This window comes from Camelus ferus, chromosome 1 (assembly GCF_009834535.1).
Source record: "Camelus ferus isolate YT-003-E chromosome 1, BCGSAC_Cfer_1.0, whole genome shotgun sequence".
Taxonomy (NCBI): Eukaryota; Metazoa; Chordata; class Mammalia; order Artiodactyla; family Camelidae; genus Camelus; species Camelus ferus.
The window spans coordinates 10,346,061-10,365,080 of NC_045696.1; the positions used below are offsets into that span (position 1 = coordinate 10,346,061).

The 19,020-nt window shown below is 36.6% G+C and overlaps 1 protein-coding gene across 1 annotated transcript in view; it reads left to right on the forward strand.

Moving 5' to 3' along the window:
- Positions 1-17,541, forward strand: part of TMEM50B (transmembrane protein 50B) — a 34,214-nt gene extending 16,673 nt beyond the window's left edge. The window contains exons 2-7 of the mRNA XM_032473975.1: positions 2,273-2,412; positions 4,594-4,706; positions 6,139-6,206; positions 10,015-10,107; positions 12,904-12,961; positions 16,072-17,541. Of these exons, the coding sequence (XP_032329866.1) occupies positions 2,314-2,412; positions 4,594-4,706; positions 6,139-6,206; positions 10,015-10,107; positions 12,904-12,961; positions 16,072-16,117 (477 nt within the window). The 5' untranslated portion in view covers positions 2,273-2,313 and the 3' untranslated portion in view covers positions 16,118-17,541. The remainder of the gene's footprint in view (positions 1-2,272; positions 2,413-4,593; positions 4,707-6,138; positions 6,207-10,014; positions 10,108-12,903; positions 12,962-16,071) is intronic.
- The last annotated feature ends 1,479 nt before the right edge of the window (positions 17,542-19,020 follow it).

Here is a 19,020-nt window from a genome sequence, read left to right on the forward strand (position 1 = left end):
TGCTGAGCTTCCTGGATTTGCAGATTAATATTTTTCACCAAATTTGGTAAATTATCAGCCATTATTTCTTCAAATTGTTTTTCATTTTTCTGGGATCCAATTAAATATATATTAGACCAGTTACTAGTGTTCCTAAGTTTGTTGAGGCTTTATTCATTCTTCCCCCAGTTTAAAAAAAAAACCCTCTTCTCTCGATTGGATAATTTCTTTTGATCTTTCTTCAAGTTTCCTATCCTTTTCTTCTAGTGGCTCTAATCTCCTAGTAAACCCATCTAGTTAATTTTAAATTTCAAATATTATAATTTTGAGTTCTAAAATTTATGTTAAAAATTTGTTTCTTTTTCTCTATTGAGATTCTCTATGAGTTCAGTTACTTTGACCATGTTCCTTTAAAAATGTTTATACTGGCTACTTTAAAGTCCTTGTCTGCTAATTTCAATATCTGAGTCATTTTGGGGTCTGTTTCTATTGACTTTTTTTTTTCTCCTTGAGGGTCACATTTTTCTTTTTTCTGTGAATAGTAATTTTTTAACTATACACAACCCTTGAACAACACAGGGTTAGGAATGCCAACCCTCTGTGCAGTCAAAAATTCATGTTTAACTTTACAGTTGATCCTCCATATCTGTTGTTCTGCATCCTCTGATTCAGCCAACTGTAGATCGTGTAGTACTGTAGAACGTACTTAGTGAAAAAAATCCGCATGTAAGTGGACCTGCATAGTTCAAACCTGTGTTGTTTGAGGGTCAACTGTAGTGGATATTGTGGATGATATGTTATAGACACTTTGGATTCAGTTATCTTCATCTGAAGAGTGTTACTTTTTGTTCTAACAGCTGTTAAAACACTGGCTGATCACCCTGAAATTGTGGAGATTTGGCTTTACACTTTGATAGAGTACATCTGGAAATCTTCAGGGTGTTTACTGATTTCTGCATTGGTGGGACTCAGATTCCAAAATGTCTTGCAGGGGGCATCACCTGAAATCTGGTTAGTTCTTTCAGCCTTCTAGCTATTTTTTTCCTGCAGAGGTCCTTGGAGTCTCCTCTATGCACGTGCTGTTAAGGGGTTATCTGTAAGGTATTTAAGAGAGTTTATATTAAAGTGTTTGGCGCTCCCTCCTGTGACTTACACCTCTCCAAGATTTCTCCTTCAATTTCCAGCTGCTCTTGTTAATCCTGAACTTCATCCTCTGATACCTCAAGCCAAAAAGACTGACTTTGCTCAAGTTCTAGCTATTCTGCACCACAGGGATTCACTTGGCTGGGAGTTGGAGGTTAAGGGATTCTTCTGGGGAAAAGCTGTATAAAAGTGGATCTTATTCATTGTGTTCTCTTTCAAGGGTCAAATCCCCTCCAGTTTCTGCTTGCTTTTCAGCACTCTTCTGTGCTTTCAAATAGTTTTCCTTCTGAAATTTAAGATGTTCCTGAATCATCACATCTGAATATACTATTTGGAAAATTCCACAGCATGTTGTACTTTTATGGTTCTTTATGCATGTGATTTTTATCCTTCCAGTTATCTATTGCAGTAACTCCAAAATGTAGTAGTTTAAATAGCCATTTTATTATGCTTATGATTTCTGTAGGTCAGGAATTTGGGCAGTGCATAGTCAGCATGACAGGTTTCTATTCTGTATATCTGGGACCTCATCGGGGAAGGCTTGAAGTGTGGGGTTAATGCTAATAGATGGATCAGCAGTCACCCAGAAGTGTTTACTCACACATCTGGCAGTTGATGGCTGGCTGTCGGCTGGGCCCCCACCTGAAACTGTGGGCCCAAACACCTATACATGGTCTCCTCATAGCACTGTGGCCTTGGATTTTTTACAAAGCAACTCAGGACACAAGTATTGTGTTCCAGAGAACCAGCTATAAGCTGCATTGTTTTTTATTATCTAGTCTCAGAAGTTGTCTGGCAAAAGTTATATAGCATCACTTTCTCTGCTTTATTGGTCAACCAGCCTTTTTTATTGGCCTAAATTCAAAGGGAGAGACATAGATCCACCTCTCAATGCGAGAAGTGTCAAAGAATTTGCAGACATGTTTTACAACTACCACACTCATTTAATAAACAGTAAGCTCCCTCTGTGTCCTAGCACAGTCTTACGTACATCTCTATAGACATTCATTGACGTATTGAATTTTTCTTCTTCAGTGTAGTAGAGTTAGACCTAAAGTAAATTTGTTTAAATCTTTATGAAAGGAGTAAGGTATTTTACTTCTTAAAAACATTTCCTTAGATTGATTATTTTTTGTCTTTTTACTTGTAGATTATAGTATTTAATGAAAAATCCATGCTTAAGGGGTGAAAATGGCAGGCTTCCTAGATAATTTCCGTTGGCCAGAATGTGAATGTATTGATTGGAGTGAAAGAAGAAATGCGGTGGCTTCTGTGGTAGCAGGTATATTGGTAAGTGAAAAAGCCAGGTTGGTGACATTATGCCTCATCTTTTGCCCTGAAGAAAAATTTTATATATATATATATTTTTTTATTGAAGTATAGTCAGTTTACAGTGTTGTATCAATTTCAGGTGTACAGCATAATGCCCTGAAAATTAATCCTGATTCCTTTGAACTGTGAATACCTGTGATAATACAATTTTTGTAAGCAGTAGCATTTTTAAGTCAATTACATAATATGTATAATTCCTTTAAGGTTCTCAAAGACTCAGAATTTGATGTAACTAATGTTGTGACTCATCGAAGTCCGGGATGTGTAGACAGCAGTAACAATCTCAGGCCGCATTAGAACTGAAGCCCTGAGGTGCTCTAGGGAAGGGTTGCCATCTCCATTCCCTGGCTGCAGGACAGGCAGGAAGTGAGAGGAAGAAATTTGTTCACAAACTATTGCTTAATTTTCCTCCCAACATTTTTTTTTCTTCTTTTAACTTTTTATTATTGAAAATGTCAAACATATAAACAAAAATAGAGACAATAGTATAAAGAGTCCCTTCTTATCCCCTGCACTTATCATTGAGCTTCAAAAAAAAATCAGATCACGTCTAATCTTTTAGTGTTCCATCAGCCATTCCCTGCCCCTACTACATTTTTGAAGCAAATTTCAGTATCTGTTACACTTAATTTAAACTCATCTTTTTCATGCTCAAAACTACAATGAGGTATCACTTCACATAGGTCAGAATGGCCATCATCAAAAGATCTACAAATAATAAATGCTGGAGAGGGTGTGGAGAAAAGGGAACCCTCCTACACTGTTGGTGAGAATGTAAATTGGTATAGCTATTTTCGAGAACAGTTTGGAGGTTCCTTAAAAACTAAAAATAGACTGACCATATGATCCAGCAGTCCCACTCCTGGGCATATATCCAAAAGAAACTCTAATTTCGAAAAGATACGTGCACCCCAGTGTTAATAGCAGCATTATTTACAATGGCCAGGACATGGAAGTAACCTTAATGTCCACTGACAGATGAATGAATAAAGAAGATGTGGTACATATATACAAGGGAATACTACTCAGCCACAAAAAGAATAAAATAATGCTATTTGCAGCAACATGGATGGTCCTAGAAGATATCATACTAAGTAAAGTAGGTCAGACAAAGAAAATATTATGTGATGTCACTTATATGTGGAATCTAAGTTGAACTTACTTACAAAACAGAAATAGACTCACAGACATAGAAAACAAACTTACGGTTACCAAAGGGGAAGGAAGTGGGGAATAAATCTGGGATTAGCAGATACAGACCACTATATATAAAACAGATAAATAACAAGGTCCTACTGTGTAGCACAGGAACTATATTAAATATCTTCAGGTAAACTATAATTGAAGAGAATAAAAAATTAAAGATAGATAAATTCATCTTTTCAGTATATAGTTCTATACCTGAAGTCTAGTAGAAAAAATTGAATAAATAAAGCAGAGTAAGAACTAAAAATAATTATGAAGCAGTCTGCATGCAGAATTCTTTTATCTGTTTGTTAGTTTTTCTTGCTCTTTATGGTTGTCTCGTCTGCACTTAATTTGTCTGTGAAATTCTTAGTAACTTGTGTGCTTTAAGTCTATTCAGCCTAGTTTACCTAGAAACATTACATTTTACTAACTCATGTTTAGTCAGTTTTACAGTATTTAATCAATTAAATAATTAAATAAAACTATACCGAGCTTAGATATTTTTTGGAGACATGGCATCTCATTTGTGGAAGCAAAAATGCTTGGGCACATTAAAAAGAAATATTCATATTCTTTTGAATATGAACGAGAGAATGAAACACATGAGATAATCAAGGAGCTGGTTAGTTGGAGGTTAGTTAAGAGAGCTTTGGTTGCATGTAATTTTATGGTGGATGAAAGAAGGAGATAATTCGTTCCTAGATAGTAAAATTTTCATTTTGCATTGAGAGCAGAACTTCAGAATCTTACAGAGATTTCATTATATTCACCTCATATGCTATAGAGAATAAGTAAACAAGGGATTCTCATTTTTCGTATTTCAATATCTAAAAGTAGGCATATTTTATGTTTCAGTTACATGGTCCATAGAAAAAGGGTAATGTTAAGGAACAGGTATCATGCTAAGCCAAAGTGTCAGTGGTACTTTAATGACATGGATTCTTTCTCAAGTTTTTTACAGGTTGGTGGATAATGATTGACGCAGCCGTGGTATATCCTAAGCCAGAACAGCTGAACCATGCCTTTCACACATGTGGTGTTTTTTCCACATTGGCTTTCTTCATGTAAGTATGAAGGTAATTCTCAATGCAAGGTTATTTTTCTATAAACATTTTTGCTTCAAAGTTTAATACTATCTGGAATAACTTTTTAACTTAATTAATAGATTCTTTTTTAACATAAATATATGTGTGTATATATTCCCACTTTATTAAGATTTTTAAATCAAGAATGAGTGTTGAATTTAGTCAGATAATCTTTTTATCATGTATAGAGATTATCTTGTGATGTTTGTCCTTATATTTGTTTAACTGACTAATTACTATGGTTGTTTCTGTTTTGTTTTGGAGGAAGGTAATTAGGTATATTTATTTATTTTTTTGATGGAGGTTCTGGGGATCGAACCCAGGACCTTGTGCATGCTAAGCATGCACTGTACCACTGAACTATACCCTCTCCCCAATTACTATGTTTTATAGGTCCTAAGATTATTTTTATATTTTATTATCTCTGAACATCAGGATGCTTTTTGTAGTCAGTGGTATCTCATCATTACAAAAGATAGTATTTTTTTCCTTCTTGTCAGTATAAAAAAATAATGGTGCATCTTAAAAATTAATGGCATCTTAGCTGTAACAAAATATGTTATATTTCTAGATTTTTTAGTAGTGATTCATCCTGGAGCATTCTAACACACTTACCTTTTACCATGGAGTATTATATTTTTTAAATGTGATACTTGACTGTGTTTGCCAATATTTGGGGAAGGGCAGGATTGGCTTTACATGAGATTGATACATGGCTTTTCTCTTTTATTAAATCATTTTCAGGTTTATCTACTATTTCACTTCATAAAAATTTGGAAGCTTTTCATGGATATCTTTTAATAATTAAAAAAATGTTAAATGTTAAGATTACATAATTTTCTTAAATGTTAGGGGTTTTAAAAAAGAAACTGTAGAAGACAGAACTACTTATATTCATTCAGGATGCTAAGAAAAGACAATTCCTTCTACAAAGCACCTTGTTATAACAAAAATGGAAAGAGAAGCTGAACAAAGTGGACCTGTTTCTTATATATAGACCAGTGTTCTCTGAATTTGAGAAATGGATCAGAGAAAATCACTTGACTTTTAACACCAAGAGAAACTTTTAAACCCTGATTATAACAAGAACCTTAAAATGAGATACCTCACAGTGAGTCATTCATGTATAAATGTGAAACAGGCAAAGAAGTCAGAAAATTGACCCCTCTTTTATAATCACTGGAGACAAGTGATAGTAATCTCTTAAAATTAAGTGTGTTTTCTGGGTGTACTTTAGAAAAATAAAACTAACGTAACATTTCTACCCACTAGGATATTTAAGTTAAAAGATACGTTCAGTTATTCAGATACTGACTTTGGTTAGGAAATGTTTCCCTTCTAAATGGTATGTAAATATCTGTGAATATTTTAGCAGCATGAAAGCTTATTAGATGATTTTGTATTGTTCTAGGATAAATGCTGTGTCCAATGCTCAGGTGAGAGGTGACAGCTATGAAAGCGGCTGTTTAGGAAGAACAGGTAAATGCACTTTTGAGTTGTTAATGTGTGCTGGCTAAAAAAGAGAGATTTATCAGCAGAAAAAGCAAAGCCCATAGTGAGTCTTTATTTAGGAATGGTAATGATTATATAGGATTTTTTAAAATTTACTTTTAAGAAAAATTTTTTGTGTTATTTAAATCATTAAGAAAATTAAAGTTACTGTCAGAAGTTTCTATTTTTTGTCGTGTTATATGCCCATAATATGTAGGTAAAATGTTACCATTCAAATAGATGGATCTTGGGCTCCAGGTTATTCCTCCAGTGCTAATGATGGATTTATTTTTATCCCAAATGTTGACCAATAATATTAGTTACAAGATGGCTGACCATGATTACTAACAACAAAGTATGCATGCATTAAGAGATCAAAACTAGGACTGCAGTGTTTTTCACATTCAGTTGTGATCACCTGAGTTAACACCAACAGACTACAACGAAAGTATTTAGAAGAAACACGCTGTTTGTCTGCATATACATTTTTTTTTTAATTTGAACTCTTTTGAATTGTCATTTAGTAGTATTTTCTCTTATTCAGGTTATAACACATTCTGTTAGAATTCCAGTAGTTTTGTTTTCTGTGGAATTTCCATGCCATACATGAAAAGCACAATGCTAGATGTCCTATCTCCAACCTTTGAGGACTAGGGAGGGTGATTTGTGTTATGGTCGGAAATTTGGACTAGGTGGGAGGGGAATTTTGAAGGATGATTAAGAATAATAGCAAGTACTTGTGGAGTACTTAGTGTGTGCCTGAGACTGGCTTGAATGCTTGACACGTATTAACTCAGTTAATTGTCACAGTAGTCCTATGAGGTAGGTGCTCTTGTCCTCAGTTTTAGATGAAGAACTAAGGCACAGAGAACTTAAATAACTTGTCCAAAGTCATAAAGCAAATAAGTGGTGGGGCCAGGACCTGAGCACTGACAGTCTGGTTCCAGATCCCATGCTTTTAGCTACCGTTCTGTGATCGTCTCTAATCAGGAACCATTTCGTCTCTTTGTCTGTAGTACTGTGTGTGTGTGTGTGTGTGTGTATTTTTTTGGTCAGTCTAATTGAGGATAATTTGTATGAAATATAAAATAAAACTCACCAACTTAAAGTATACAGTTTAACAGGTTTTGACAAATGTATACAGCAAGATAACTACTACTACAATCATGATACAGGATATTTCTGTTACTCCAGGAGGTTCCCTCTTACCCCTTGTAGTTAATCCTGTTACCCCACCTCCTGGCCCCCACTGATCTGCTTTCTATCAGTGTAGTTTTGCCTTTTCTAGAATCTATAAATGGAATCATAGAGCAAGTATCATGAGACTTTAAACCAAATAAAGGAGCCAAAGAGCTTAGCTTTAAAAAAAAATTTTTTTTAATGTAAAAACGCTTAACATGAGATCTACTCTCAACACAATTTCAAGTGCATGATACACTATTGCTAACCATAGGCACAATACTGTACAGCAGACCTCTGGAACTTACTCATCTTGTAATAGCTGAAACTGTTTACCCGCTGAACAGCAATTCCCCAGTTCCCACTCCGTGGCCACTGTTACACTCTCTGTTTCTGTGAGTTTGACTCTTAGATTCCTCACATAAAGGGAATGGGTCTTGAAAAAAGGAAATCCTGCCATATGTGACAACAGAAAAAAGGAAATCCTGCCATATGTGACAACACAGATGAACCTGGAGGACATTATGCTGGGTGAAATAAGCCAGTTACAGGGGGGACAGATTAGCTTTCTTTTGTTCCTGATGCTTTAATTGCTGATGCAGATCTTATAATTTCACTTCCATTGGGATCGTTGAAGAATTGGAGAGGATGCGGATAGTGACAAATGACAGACAAACCTAAGTTAAAAGTGCGTTTGTGTGTGTGTGCATGAGCGTGCGTGCATACACATGCATGCATGTCTTGTGCCCCAGTAATGTCAGAAATGGTTGAGAGTAAAAAATAAGAAAGCATGTATTGGCAAGTGAAAATGTACATAGAGCACATGATAATTTATTTGATCATTTTTCTTTAAAGAATATTCCTCAGACATTGCTGTGGATTATGTTACTATTATCTTATTTTCTGTAGAAAATTTCACTGTAACTTAACGAAAGCTTTTTAGCTTAAAGGTAGAGCTTGTATTTGCCTTGGGTCTGTCTGGTTCCAAAGCCCATAGTTTTTACTCTTAGTAAGTGACTGTTATATTTTCTTCCATGATTATTCCCTACCCAATTAAAATTCACAATACAATTTATATTTATATGTAGTGCCTTAGGTGCAATTTCTGTCTAATGCTTCAAAATTTAAGGGCAGACTGTCTTCTAGGCTTGCTCAGATGTTGCCACACTAAGCTTCCATGCTACCTAAATGGTTTATTTGTAATTTAGCCCCATTTAATTCCCAGAGGAATTTGCAGGAAAGTATTATCAAAGTAATAATACACTACAAATGGAACTGTTAAATAAGAAAGCTATAAAAAGGAACAGATACTAGGTAGAAAAAAGATCATGTACTTAGAATCTAGGATAAGATGGATCCTCTTAATTGTTCATTAACGTTGGCCATGAGCTTCCTTGCAGTCAAAGCAAAAAAGGGAAAATGTTATAGTTTATTTTTTGCTAAAGGAAAACATACTCATTTTTCAAGGGAAGTTTTTTTCTTATTTAATTCTATTAGAACGTTTTTGTGTGGTCATATATAAAGGACATGAAGGAAGATAATTACAAGAATTTGTGATAGTTCCTTTCATTCACTTTAGATAAAAGCTGTGATTGAATTTGGAGGATGTCTTTCTCGAAGGAACTAAACATTACTGTGTATTTCTGGGGACCTGCTTAGTATTATAATAAAATTTAGATAATCTAGGGACCCATTTCTCTCAAATATCAGCTGTTCTTACTGTGTTGAGCTTTGAGCTTCCTGCATATCTGGTGCCTAAAATATATGAATTTTTGTTCACCTAGTAACAGAATATCTGCAGTTGCGGCAAACTTAGCTTTCTCTTATGGAAACTGGCTCAGATTTTATTTTCAATTCAGGGAAGCTTTATTCCCCTTCCACAGGGCGACAGGCTGTCAATATACCTGTGATCAGGGTTTGGCACAAATGCTAACCTTCTTTCCTAAAAATGTGTTGAATCTACTCAAGTGTCTGGATGATCACTTTATTGAGATTCTATTGTGTAAATTCTAGAATTCTATACAGTAGAGGTTTGAAGAGATGCTTTTGTCCTTGATCTTTTCAAGGGCATGTGGTACAGATTGCCTGCCTCAGCCATAAGAGACTGAATACATGGCTGCTGTTAGCACCATATTGAGTAGTGGCATGATATTAACATTGATGAAAAAGGGGCATATGTTTCTTATTCATTTGCAGTCTTTCATTCCTGTGTGGTAATGGCTATCTGAAATATATTTGCTATTTCTAATAGAACAATTACCTTGATAATATATACAACAGGGTAATTTTTCAGTTAGGGTTTAATTAATCAGCTTAGTCAAATAATTACTTATGAAGCTTGCCTAGTTTAGTTTATTCAACTGTTAGCCAGCAGAATAGTAACTTACCTCTTTTCCATTTCCAAGTGTGGCTTAACACCTTTTAGTTAATTTCTTTTTTTTTTTTTATCTTAATTCAGTTAATTGTTATAGCAGGTATATGTAAATACATGACTGTTTTGATAGGCATAACATATGTTAGGTTAACCGTGTTCCGGTATTATGTATTGTTAAGACAAAGAGCTGCAGAATGCAGAAATGAGCAAAGTCATACAACCTATTCTTCATTCTTCACACAGGTGCTCGAGTTTGGCTCTTCATTGGTTTCATGTTGATGTTTGGGTCACTTATTGCTTCTATGTGGATTCTTTTTGGCGCGTATGTTACCCAAAGTAAGTATTTATTCCTCCTTTATTTCATAGGAGAGATTCCGATGTCTTTTATATTTGGCTTAGTGTGTTAACCCCACCTGGAGTAAAATTTAGTTTAATTATTCAGTTAGCATGGAGATAAAACTCTACGCAAAGGTTTATAAGTTGTTTAATAAAACTTGGTAGGGTCATTGAGTGCAGTGGGATAACCATGTTAGGAAATCCAGGCCACTGACAGAGACCAGGTAACTCAGCCATCTCTGGAGGTTCTGATTTCCTTCCTTCCGGCTCTATGCTAGAGACCTGTTTACTGACTGGTGGTAAAAGTGAGAAGCCTGTACAGATCCACAGCCCCTTCTACACTGTTCTAAAATCCATAAAGTGTTGAAGGTCGAGTTTTTCATAACCAGTTTGGCAGCAAAACCTGGCCTCAATTGACCCGGGGCTCTTTATGGTCTTTATTTCATATGATAAGTATTCACATATTTTCTTAGAGGAATGTGGTTGTATTTGATTATGGGATGCTCGTCCAAACTCAGTTGGGGGTGCTATGTGATATTATACCCTTTGTTACCATTCTTAAATCTGAAAAATTCTGAGTTCCAAAACATGCCTTGCCCCAAGGGTTTCAAGGCAAGGCGTTATGAACCCTAGTATCTTTTGTTCTATTAATACCTCTTCTTTCCAACCCCAGCGTGTAATTGTTCAGTGCTAGGTACAAGGGGGAGTTTTTTTAAGGGTAAGACTGAAGGTGTGTGTAGCCTTCATGCAGAAACTTGCTACAGTGGAGAGAGCTCTCTGTGCACCATTCTGAGCTTTGCAACTGTTCCAGTCACGACAGCTTTCCATCCAGGTTGGGGCTGAAAAGCAGAAGTGGAGGAATCAGAAGACGCTGTTGCACTGGCTCTCTCCCTTCACGCCACAGACGTGAATCAGTTTCAGATAACAGTTTACTCGCCTTCTGATACCTCTGTCTCTGGAATCTTTGTCACTCTGCTTAACTGTCACATCTCTTTGTCCTGATTCACAGCTGGCCTTTTACTATCTTGATATGATGAGTATAAGATCTTTGGAACACCTTTGTCTTTTGTACAAAATAAGTCAGTACAAGAGGACAGTCGTTGGCTAATGTTTAGTACCACTCATCATATATATCTAAAATATATTATTTTAGTTAATTAAAAATACTAACGGAGCAGACAGTTCTAGTATGAAGCTCATTTGAAAGTGCTTTTTTAAAAACAGCTTTATTAAGATATAATATGCATGTCATGTAAATCACCCATTTAAAGTGTACAGTTCAATGCTTGGTATAGTCACAGAGTTGTGCTACCATCACCATAATCCAACTTTAGAACACTTTTATTACCCCAAAAAGAAACTTCTTACCCATTAGCTATCACTCCTCATTACCCTTTGCCAGCCCTAGGCAACAACTAATCTACTTTCTGTAGATTTGCCTGTTTCTAAATGGAATCATATCGGGAAGGACATTTTAAGCTCATTTTATCCCTGACTCTAAGAAGGGTGGGTTGCTGTTATTAGTTTCCTTGGAAAGTCTGCATACGTACATGAAGCAACATGTGAAACTTTCTAGTTTCCATTATGAAATCAGGAATAAATGATCATTCCTGAAAGGTATGTAGGGAAGTATTAAGTTTGTAAAGGTTATACACGCATTGGTTGATCTTAATCTTTGAAGAACTAGTACATATTGAGGAATTTCTCAATTACGGGTCTCATCTTCATATTTCTACAGCATTGCTCATTATATACACTTTTCAGTTTGTAAACTGAATATACTTAGAGCATTTCTAACAAGTATTTCAAATCTTTTGCTGTGCAGATTTTCTGGAATCATAACAGCAGCTAGTGTTTACATAGCACTTTATGGGCCGCGTACTGTTCTAGGCACTATGCATAGTCCACATTTATCGCGCTCTGGGGCAGGTGCTATTACAATGTCCGTTTTACCAGTGAGGAAACTAAGGCATAATGAGGTGAAATAATCTGCCCATGGTCATACGTTTAGTCAGTGGTAGAGTTAGGATTCAGATCCAGGGTGTATGACTCAAACTTGGAGCTTTTAAGCATGCAGCTCTATTGTTTGCTGTGTGATATCCAAAGCTACAAATTGAGCATTTCTTCATCCTATCTAGTATTTTTAAACAACATTTATAGTTTTATTAACTATCCATAAAAATATAAGTCATTTCCAGTTTTTTCTTTTTCTTCCTATGAAGATAGTACCTGTCTCCCCAGGAGAACATGATGATAAATTACAATTCTTTTTATATATGTCAGATTTGCACAATAAAATTCCTGAATTCATGAAAGAAAATAAATGAACAGACTCTTAAATCATCAAGAATTTAATTTGTAGGGGGAAGATACAGCTCAGTAGTAGAGTGCGTGCTTAGCATGCACAAGGTCCAGGGTTCAATCCCCAGTACCTTTGTTAAAAAATTGTTTTAATGTGTACCTGTGTGACATTGTGTATTTCTGTATTGGCCACAGGACACGGAGGTATGAGCTGCTGCTTCCTTAGCAGTTTCCATGCAGCTCAAACCATAGCAACTACTTTAGATAAAAGGAGAACCTGATAAATTCATTGTCTTTTATCCGAGTGACAGCAATCCTTCCTTTTGGGAGAATGAGACCGGCATTTTCTCATTTCAGTTTCTTCGTGGATTTCTTAGAGTTAATGAATAACCACAGCATTTTGTAGTGTACAGAGCATGTCATTGTGAATGGCACAAAGACTTTGTGACTGCCATTTGCCTTTTGTGATCTTCTGATCTGTTTTACTTTGTGCAGATACTGATGTTTATCCAGGACTAGCTGTGTTTTTTCAAAATGCACTTATATTTTTTAGGTAAGTTGCCTAATTTCTTACTTAGACCTATACTTTTACAGAAATGTCATCTTTATTGTAAGGGCAGCATGTGCAATGGGACATGTAAAATCCCTTGGATTAGTTACAATGTGTAGAACTTCTTTTAAAAGGTGAAAATTCTACAGTTGCATAGAAGCATACACAAGCGTTTAAGTGGGGCCCTGCTATGTGCCAAGACCTCAGCTGGATGTTACCAGCTGAGATCTTGTTACCTTTTACATGCCCATTTAATTATCTTAAGTATATAACCCAGATGGTGTTCCTGTTTTGTAGATGAGGAAATAAGACTCAGAGCATAATTTAAGGACACCTAGCTAGCAAATCCAGAACAGGGATTTGAACCCAGACTGCTGCTTCCATAACCTGTGTTTTATTAAGAAACCATATCATGTACCTTTAATAAAAAAAGAAACAAAGAAAGGAAGTTAGAATTAATACATAGTATGCACATCATATATAAAACTTGGTTGGGGAATTAGATTTTTTGATTAGGTTTTTAAGATAACTTAAAAGTATAAAAATAAAACAATATTAAAAGTATTTTTGGGGGGCAGTCTTCTAAAAAGCTTCCAAAGTGAAGCCTGTATCCTATACTTTTCAGAATGAAATGTCTTTTAATGTAAAGATAGGTATTTTAGGCATCATTTATGAAAATTATATCCCCTACCCCCCACCCCACCCACAAAAGTATTAAGATCTAAGCATTGAAGAACTTTGTTTTGTCGCTGGTTTTAAGCAGTTTGATTATGATGTGCTATGGTGTAGTTTTCTTCAGATTTCTGCTTGGGGCTCATTGAGTTTCTTAGATCTGTGGATTTATAGTTATCATCAAATTGGGAATCTTTTCAGCCATTATTTCTTCAAATATTTTTTCTGCCCACCCTGCCCTTCTGGGATTCCAGTTACATGTGTATTAGACTGTTTGAAGTTGTCCCACAGCGCACTGATGCTTGCTTCTCGTTTTTGTCGTGTGTGTTTCACGTGGGATGGTTTCCATTGTTGTATCTGCAGGTTCACTAATCTCTGCTTCTGTCGTATCTCATACACTGTTACTCCCATCTGGTGTGTTTTTCATCTGAGACATTGTATTTTTCATCTATGTTAGTGTAATTTAGGTCTTTGTTTTTACATTCTCCACATCTCTCTCTAACATGCTTCCCTCTACCTCCTTGAACATATGAAGTATGTGTGTAACCATTTCAGTGTCCTTGCCTGATTGTGTCAATTCTGAGTCTGTTCCTATTGACTATTTTTATTTTCTTTCCATTTTGGGTCTCTTTTCCCCTATTTGTGTTCTTTGCATGCAGCTGGTTGGGGGCTGGACTTTTTGGTATTTCTTTAAACGTTTTTGAGCTTTGTTCTGGATGCAATCCAGTCACTGGGAAACAGCTTGATCCTTTTGAGTCTTGCTTTTAAGCTTCATAAGGCAGGACCAGAGCAGCTTTAGACGAGGGTTGCATGTCCCCCTTACTGAGGCAGTTACACTTCTGAGTACTCTTTCCGATGCTCCATGTATTCTGAGGCTTTCTACTCTGCTTTATGAGATTGTGAAGTCTTCCCAGCCCTGTGGGAGCTCTGGGAGTTGTTCTTTCCAAAGGTTCCTTCCCTTTTCTTGGGGAGTTTCCTCACATGCATCTACTATCAGTACTTGACAGAAGACTCAGGGGGGACCCCTGCAGACCTCCGGGGCTCCCTCTCTCCGGCTCTCTGTACTCTGCCTTGCAGACTCTAGCCCTGAACTCTCAACTGTTTCCTCAGCTCGCCGTGCTCTGCCTGGGTTTCCTCTTACTGCACTGTGGCCTGGACACTTTTGGTTTTGAAAGATGTTTGATGGTTTCTGCTATCTTGTGATTGTATTTCTTGGCAAGTGGCTGACAACCTTCTGGGAATACAGTGAGTTTTCATGAAGACATCTTAGGCACTGTTTAGAGATCAAATTTAAGTTCAGATTCAGCCCTTTATAGTGGTAGATGAGTCCATATAAATGATAGTTGGATGAACAGTCTAAAGGCCTGTGCTCACGTGGACAGTGACTGCCGACCACATCAACTGTGTGCTCTGCCCAGAGGCTGGCAAGTTATCCAGCCAGCTGTATACAGCTCCTGCTTCTCTGGCTGCTCTGCCTCTGTTTCCTTTGCAAGCTGATCCTCCACCCACTAACTTCTGGAGTTTCTTAAGGTTCTGTCCTAGGCCCCTTCTTGACTCATTCTCTCTCTCCAGGTGAGCTCCTTTATCTTAAGACTTCAGTTGTTGCCTACATGCCATTGAGGCACAGATGTCTGTCTCCACGGCTAAACCACGTGTCTGGATTCTTACTTATACCCTCTCAGGTGGCTGACGTTTTAAACCCAAGCCATCCAACATACCCACAACTCAACTCAGGGTCCCAGAGTGTCCCACCTCCGCGCCTCTCCTCCTTCCCCTATGCTTTGCCGAGGTGATTCCCACTCTTCTTTTAGATCTCAGTTCGGTCACCACTTCCTCAGGAAAACTGTCTTGCCCCCTCGAACTAGGTCAGATCCTTGTATTTCCCTCTCTTGGTGCCATGTGCTTTGCCTTTAGAGCATGTCTTTGAGTTGGGATTTGATTGTCTCCTTCATTGGACTCTTAGCTCCGTTAATGTGCACATTTGTCTTGTTTTGGTTCACAGTCACCTTTCTAGTGCTTAGCTAGGTGCCTGGTGCCTAGCCAGTACTTAGTTATGATAATTATTTGTTAAATGAATGAAGAATGGCAGCATGGTCTGTTTTAGGATTCTTCAGTTTTTGTAAGTCAGATACTGTAGAATCCTAGAGATGTGAGTGGCCCTAATGCCAACCACTATGAGAAATGCCCCCTTTCCTTACAAGTATCCTATCTAATAACTTTCTAGACTTTAAGAAAGGATATTTAATTAAACTTAGCCATCAAGGTCAGCAAACGGCTTTAAAAAACAAGCAAATTCAGACCAACACCACCACAATCTTTAATTTTAGAAATTGATACAAAAGGGATCAGTGAGGTACCCAGCAAAACATATTTAGAAAATAAATTCTCTGTTGCTTGTTCTGTGTGATTTTTCCTCCTAATTTATTTTAATATCTTTCTAGCACTCTGATCTACAAATTTGGAAGAACTGAAGAGCTATGGACCTGAGATCACTTTTCAAATCACATTTTCCTTTTGTTATATTCTATTTGTAGATAAGTTTTTATCTCTCAATATAATTTACACATTGCCAAATGGAATAGATTGTACATTAAATGTTTTGTTTCTTTACACTTTTATGCTCTAAGTTTTGAGATAGTTTTATGAAATTTCTGTCCTTTTTTTCATTGAATAGATTATTAATATGTACATAAGACTATATAGATGGGATGATGAGTGTCAGTTTTTTATTCTTAAAGACTTCAAGTTTAGTCTGTTCCCTGAGCCAGAGTTGTATCATCATATCATTTTAGAGTTAACTACTTTGTCTCAGTATCTCTAATTTTCAAAGATGTGCAAAGAACACAGCTCCTTATAGCTGAAATAAGCATTGAGCCATTAAAAAGGGTATTTCAGCAAGTTTTAATTTATTTTGGCTTAAAAATGAGATTTTTTTAAAGGAAAAAAGTGTTTGTTCTTATGTATAAAAGAAGTGGACTTTTATATGAAGATTTTTTTAAATGCCTGAAGGACTAGTTTGAAAGCCTCTTTTAAAAACAATTCCTCTAATATGACTTGATTTGTGAAGGGACGATACTTGAGCAGATAGGCTCAGTTTTGTATGGCTGGTGCAAGGAGACCGTAAGGCAGCTCAGCAGCATGCTTCTTAAAAAAGCAGCTTAAACCATCCATCCCCGGGGTTCTCTTTTGACAGCCTGCTATTATCTGACGTTACAAAATTCAGTATCAAGCAAATTTGAGACAAGTGCACTTTGAAAGCATGAACCATATAACAAAAGGTGGAATAATTAGTTTCAAGATAAAGCACTTCTTCCCAAAGCGGATTATTACAACCTAGTGAAAAAGTAGGCATTTCATCCACTTACTTACTGACTGCAAGTCTCTCTTCGCTCTGGCGCTCAAGCTTTAGGGTGAACTCTTCCTGCAAAATACATGTTTAACCTGAAAGTTCATACTCCAGGCAGAAACTTCTGCTGAGTTTGGAACACTGTGTTTGCACTGTGTGTATTCCCGTGAGAGATTTCAAAGGGACCACTGGGTCTTTAGCTCTACTTTTCCTTTCCTTTGTTACACAGGTTTTGTGTTGCACTTTTTTTCTCCAGAGAGATTTTTCTAGAGCCTTTTGCTGTCAGACAGAATAATATCAACGGTATTATATGCAGCTTCTAATATAAGCCTTATTTTGCTTAACGTCTGTTCTCCCTGAGGACTTAGTGTGCACAGAGTATGAAGCGGCTGTGGAATGCTGTGCCTTTGTCTGGATACCGTCCTGTTCAGTTACTTCTTTCTCTGTTGTGTTTTTTCCTCAGAATGTCGGTAAACTCTGTCTTGCTTCCAACAGATTGTAAGACTAATTACTTGTTTCCATTCCCTTGTAACCTGTTGCAATAAATACTACTTCTCAAACGTTCTAATATTGTTAAATCTGTTGGAGAAAATGAACCATAAAATTTGGTTTGCTGTTCATTTTTCAGTTCTTCAAGTCGACCTGGTCAACTTTATTAAATAAGGAGAATTATACTCAGGTTTGTAAAATACTAACGGGAAGGCTAGGAAGGGCCTCCAGAAGGCTGACTACAGATAGTGGCTGGTTTTTCTACTCTTGACTCTGCCACAAATTTGTTTTTTAACTGTGAGCAAATCCCTTAATTTCCCTGTTTCCTCATTTTTAGGAAAAAAGGAGACAATTTTAGTATCCACTCTTAACAGACTTTGTGAGTTAGAATATCTGAGTCCCTCATAATCATTTAAAAATGAATGTGATTCCCATAATATAAAGGTTTCCCTGTTACACAGACTCAGGGCTGTTGAATCTGAGTATCTTTTGGTGTTCATTGTGTAGACGAGTACTAACCAGAGCATTGTTTTATTGATTACACTGTTTCTAAGATCCTCATTGTATACTTTGTGTTATTGCCTCAGAGGCTAGGTTTTTCCATTATATACATTTTTGACATGTATCAACCTAATGAAGTAGCAGGATTTAAGACTCCGATCAATGCCATGTCACATTTGCTTCTTGAGCAAGAGCCCAGGAGTGTTTGACAGAGATGCTTGAGCTCAGGTTCTCTACATTTTTCTACAATGGGATGGTTTTCAATCATAATGTCAACTCGGGACCCCCCCGCCCATTGCTCCATTTTATACTTAATTACCCCATATCTGATAATCTCTGCCGATCTTAGAGATTTATCCAAGTTTTTTCCTGTACTCTCCTGTCATCACACTCTCATTTTGATTCTGTTTAAAGTTTATAAAAGCTTGAGGCTAGTGTTTGACATTTTAAATCTCAAATAACAACCTGTTAAATCCTGAGAGAGAAACATCTAATGCTAATTTTATTCTGCTCTAAACAATTAGACACATTTTGTTTTTAACAGCCTGTGCTGTTATTTCAGAGCAGTCTCTTCACGGTATCATCTGTTCAGACTGGAAGGACTGAAGTAGGAACTACTTGAAGTAGAAATTATTACTTTGGTCCCTTTGCTGATCATTTTTCTTATTTCTTTGACTGAAAACAAAGGAATAGCCTAAAGTGATTGATAGGCTCAGTGCTTTTCCGAAGAATTACTGAGGAAAATCAACATGCTCACTTAATCCTGGAGGAGTTCTTTACCTTGAGGGAATTGTGGCACAAATTTTGTTTTCACAACCCACCCCCATTTCCCTAAAAATAGTCTTTATTATATTTGCATTTTATTAAAAACAAAGTTTATATTTACAGCCTGGTTCTTCGATATCTAAAGACAGTATCACTTTTCTTACCCTCCTCTCCCCTCAGCTGCATCATGACCAAGCCCCAGATGTTTTCCCCACCTCTTCTGTTCCCTGCCCTGATACCTTAGGCTTTTGAGCTTTCCGAATACAATCAATTCCCACAATAGGTAGGT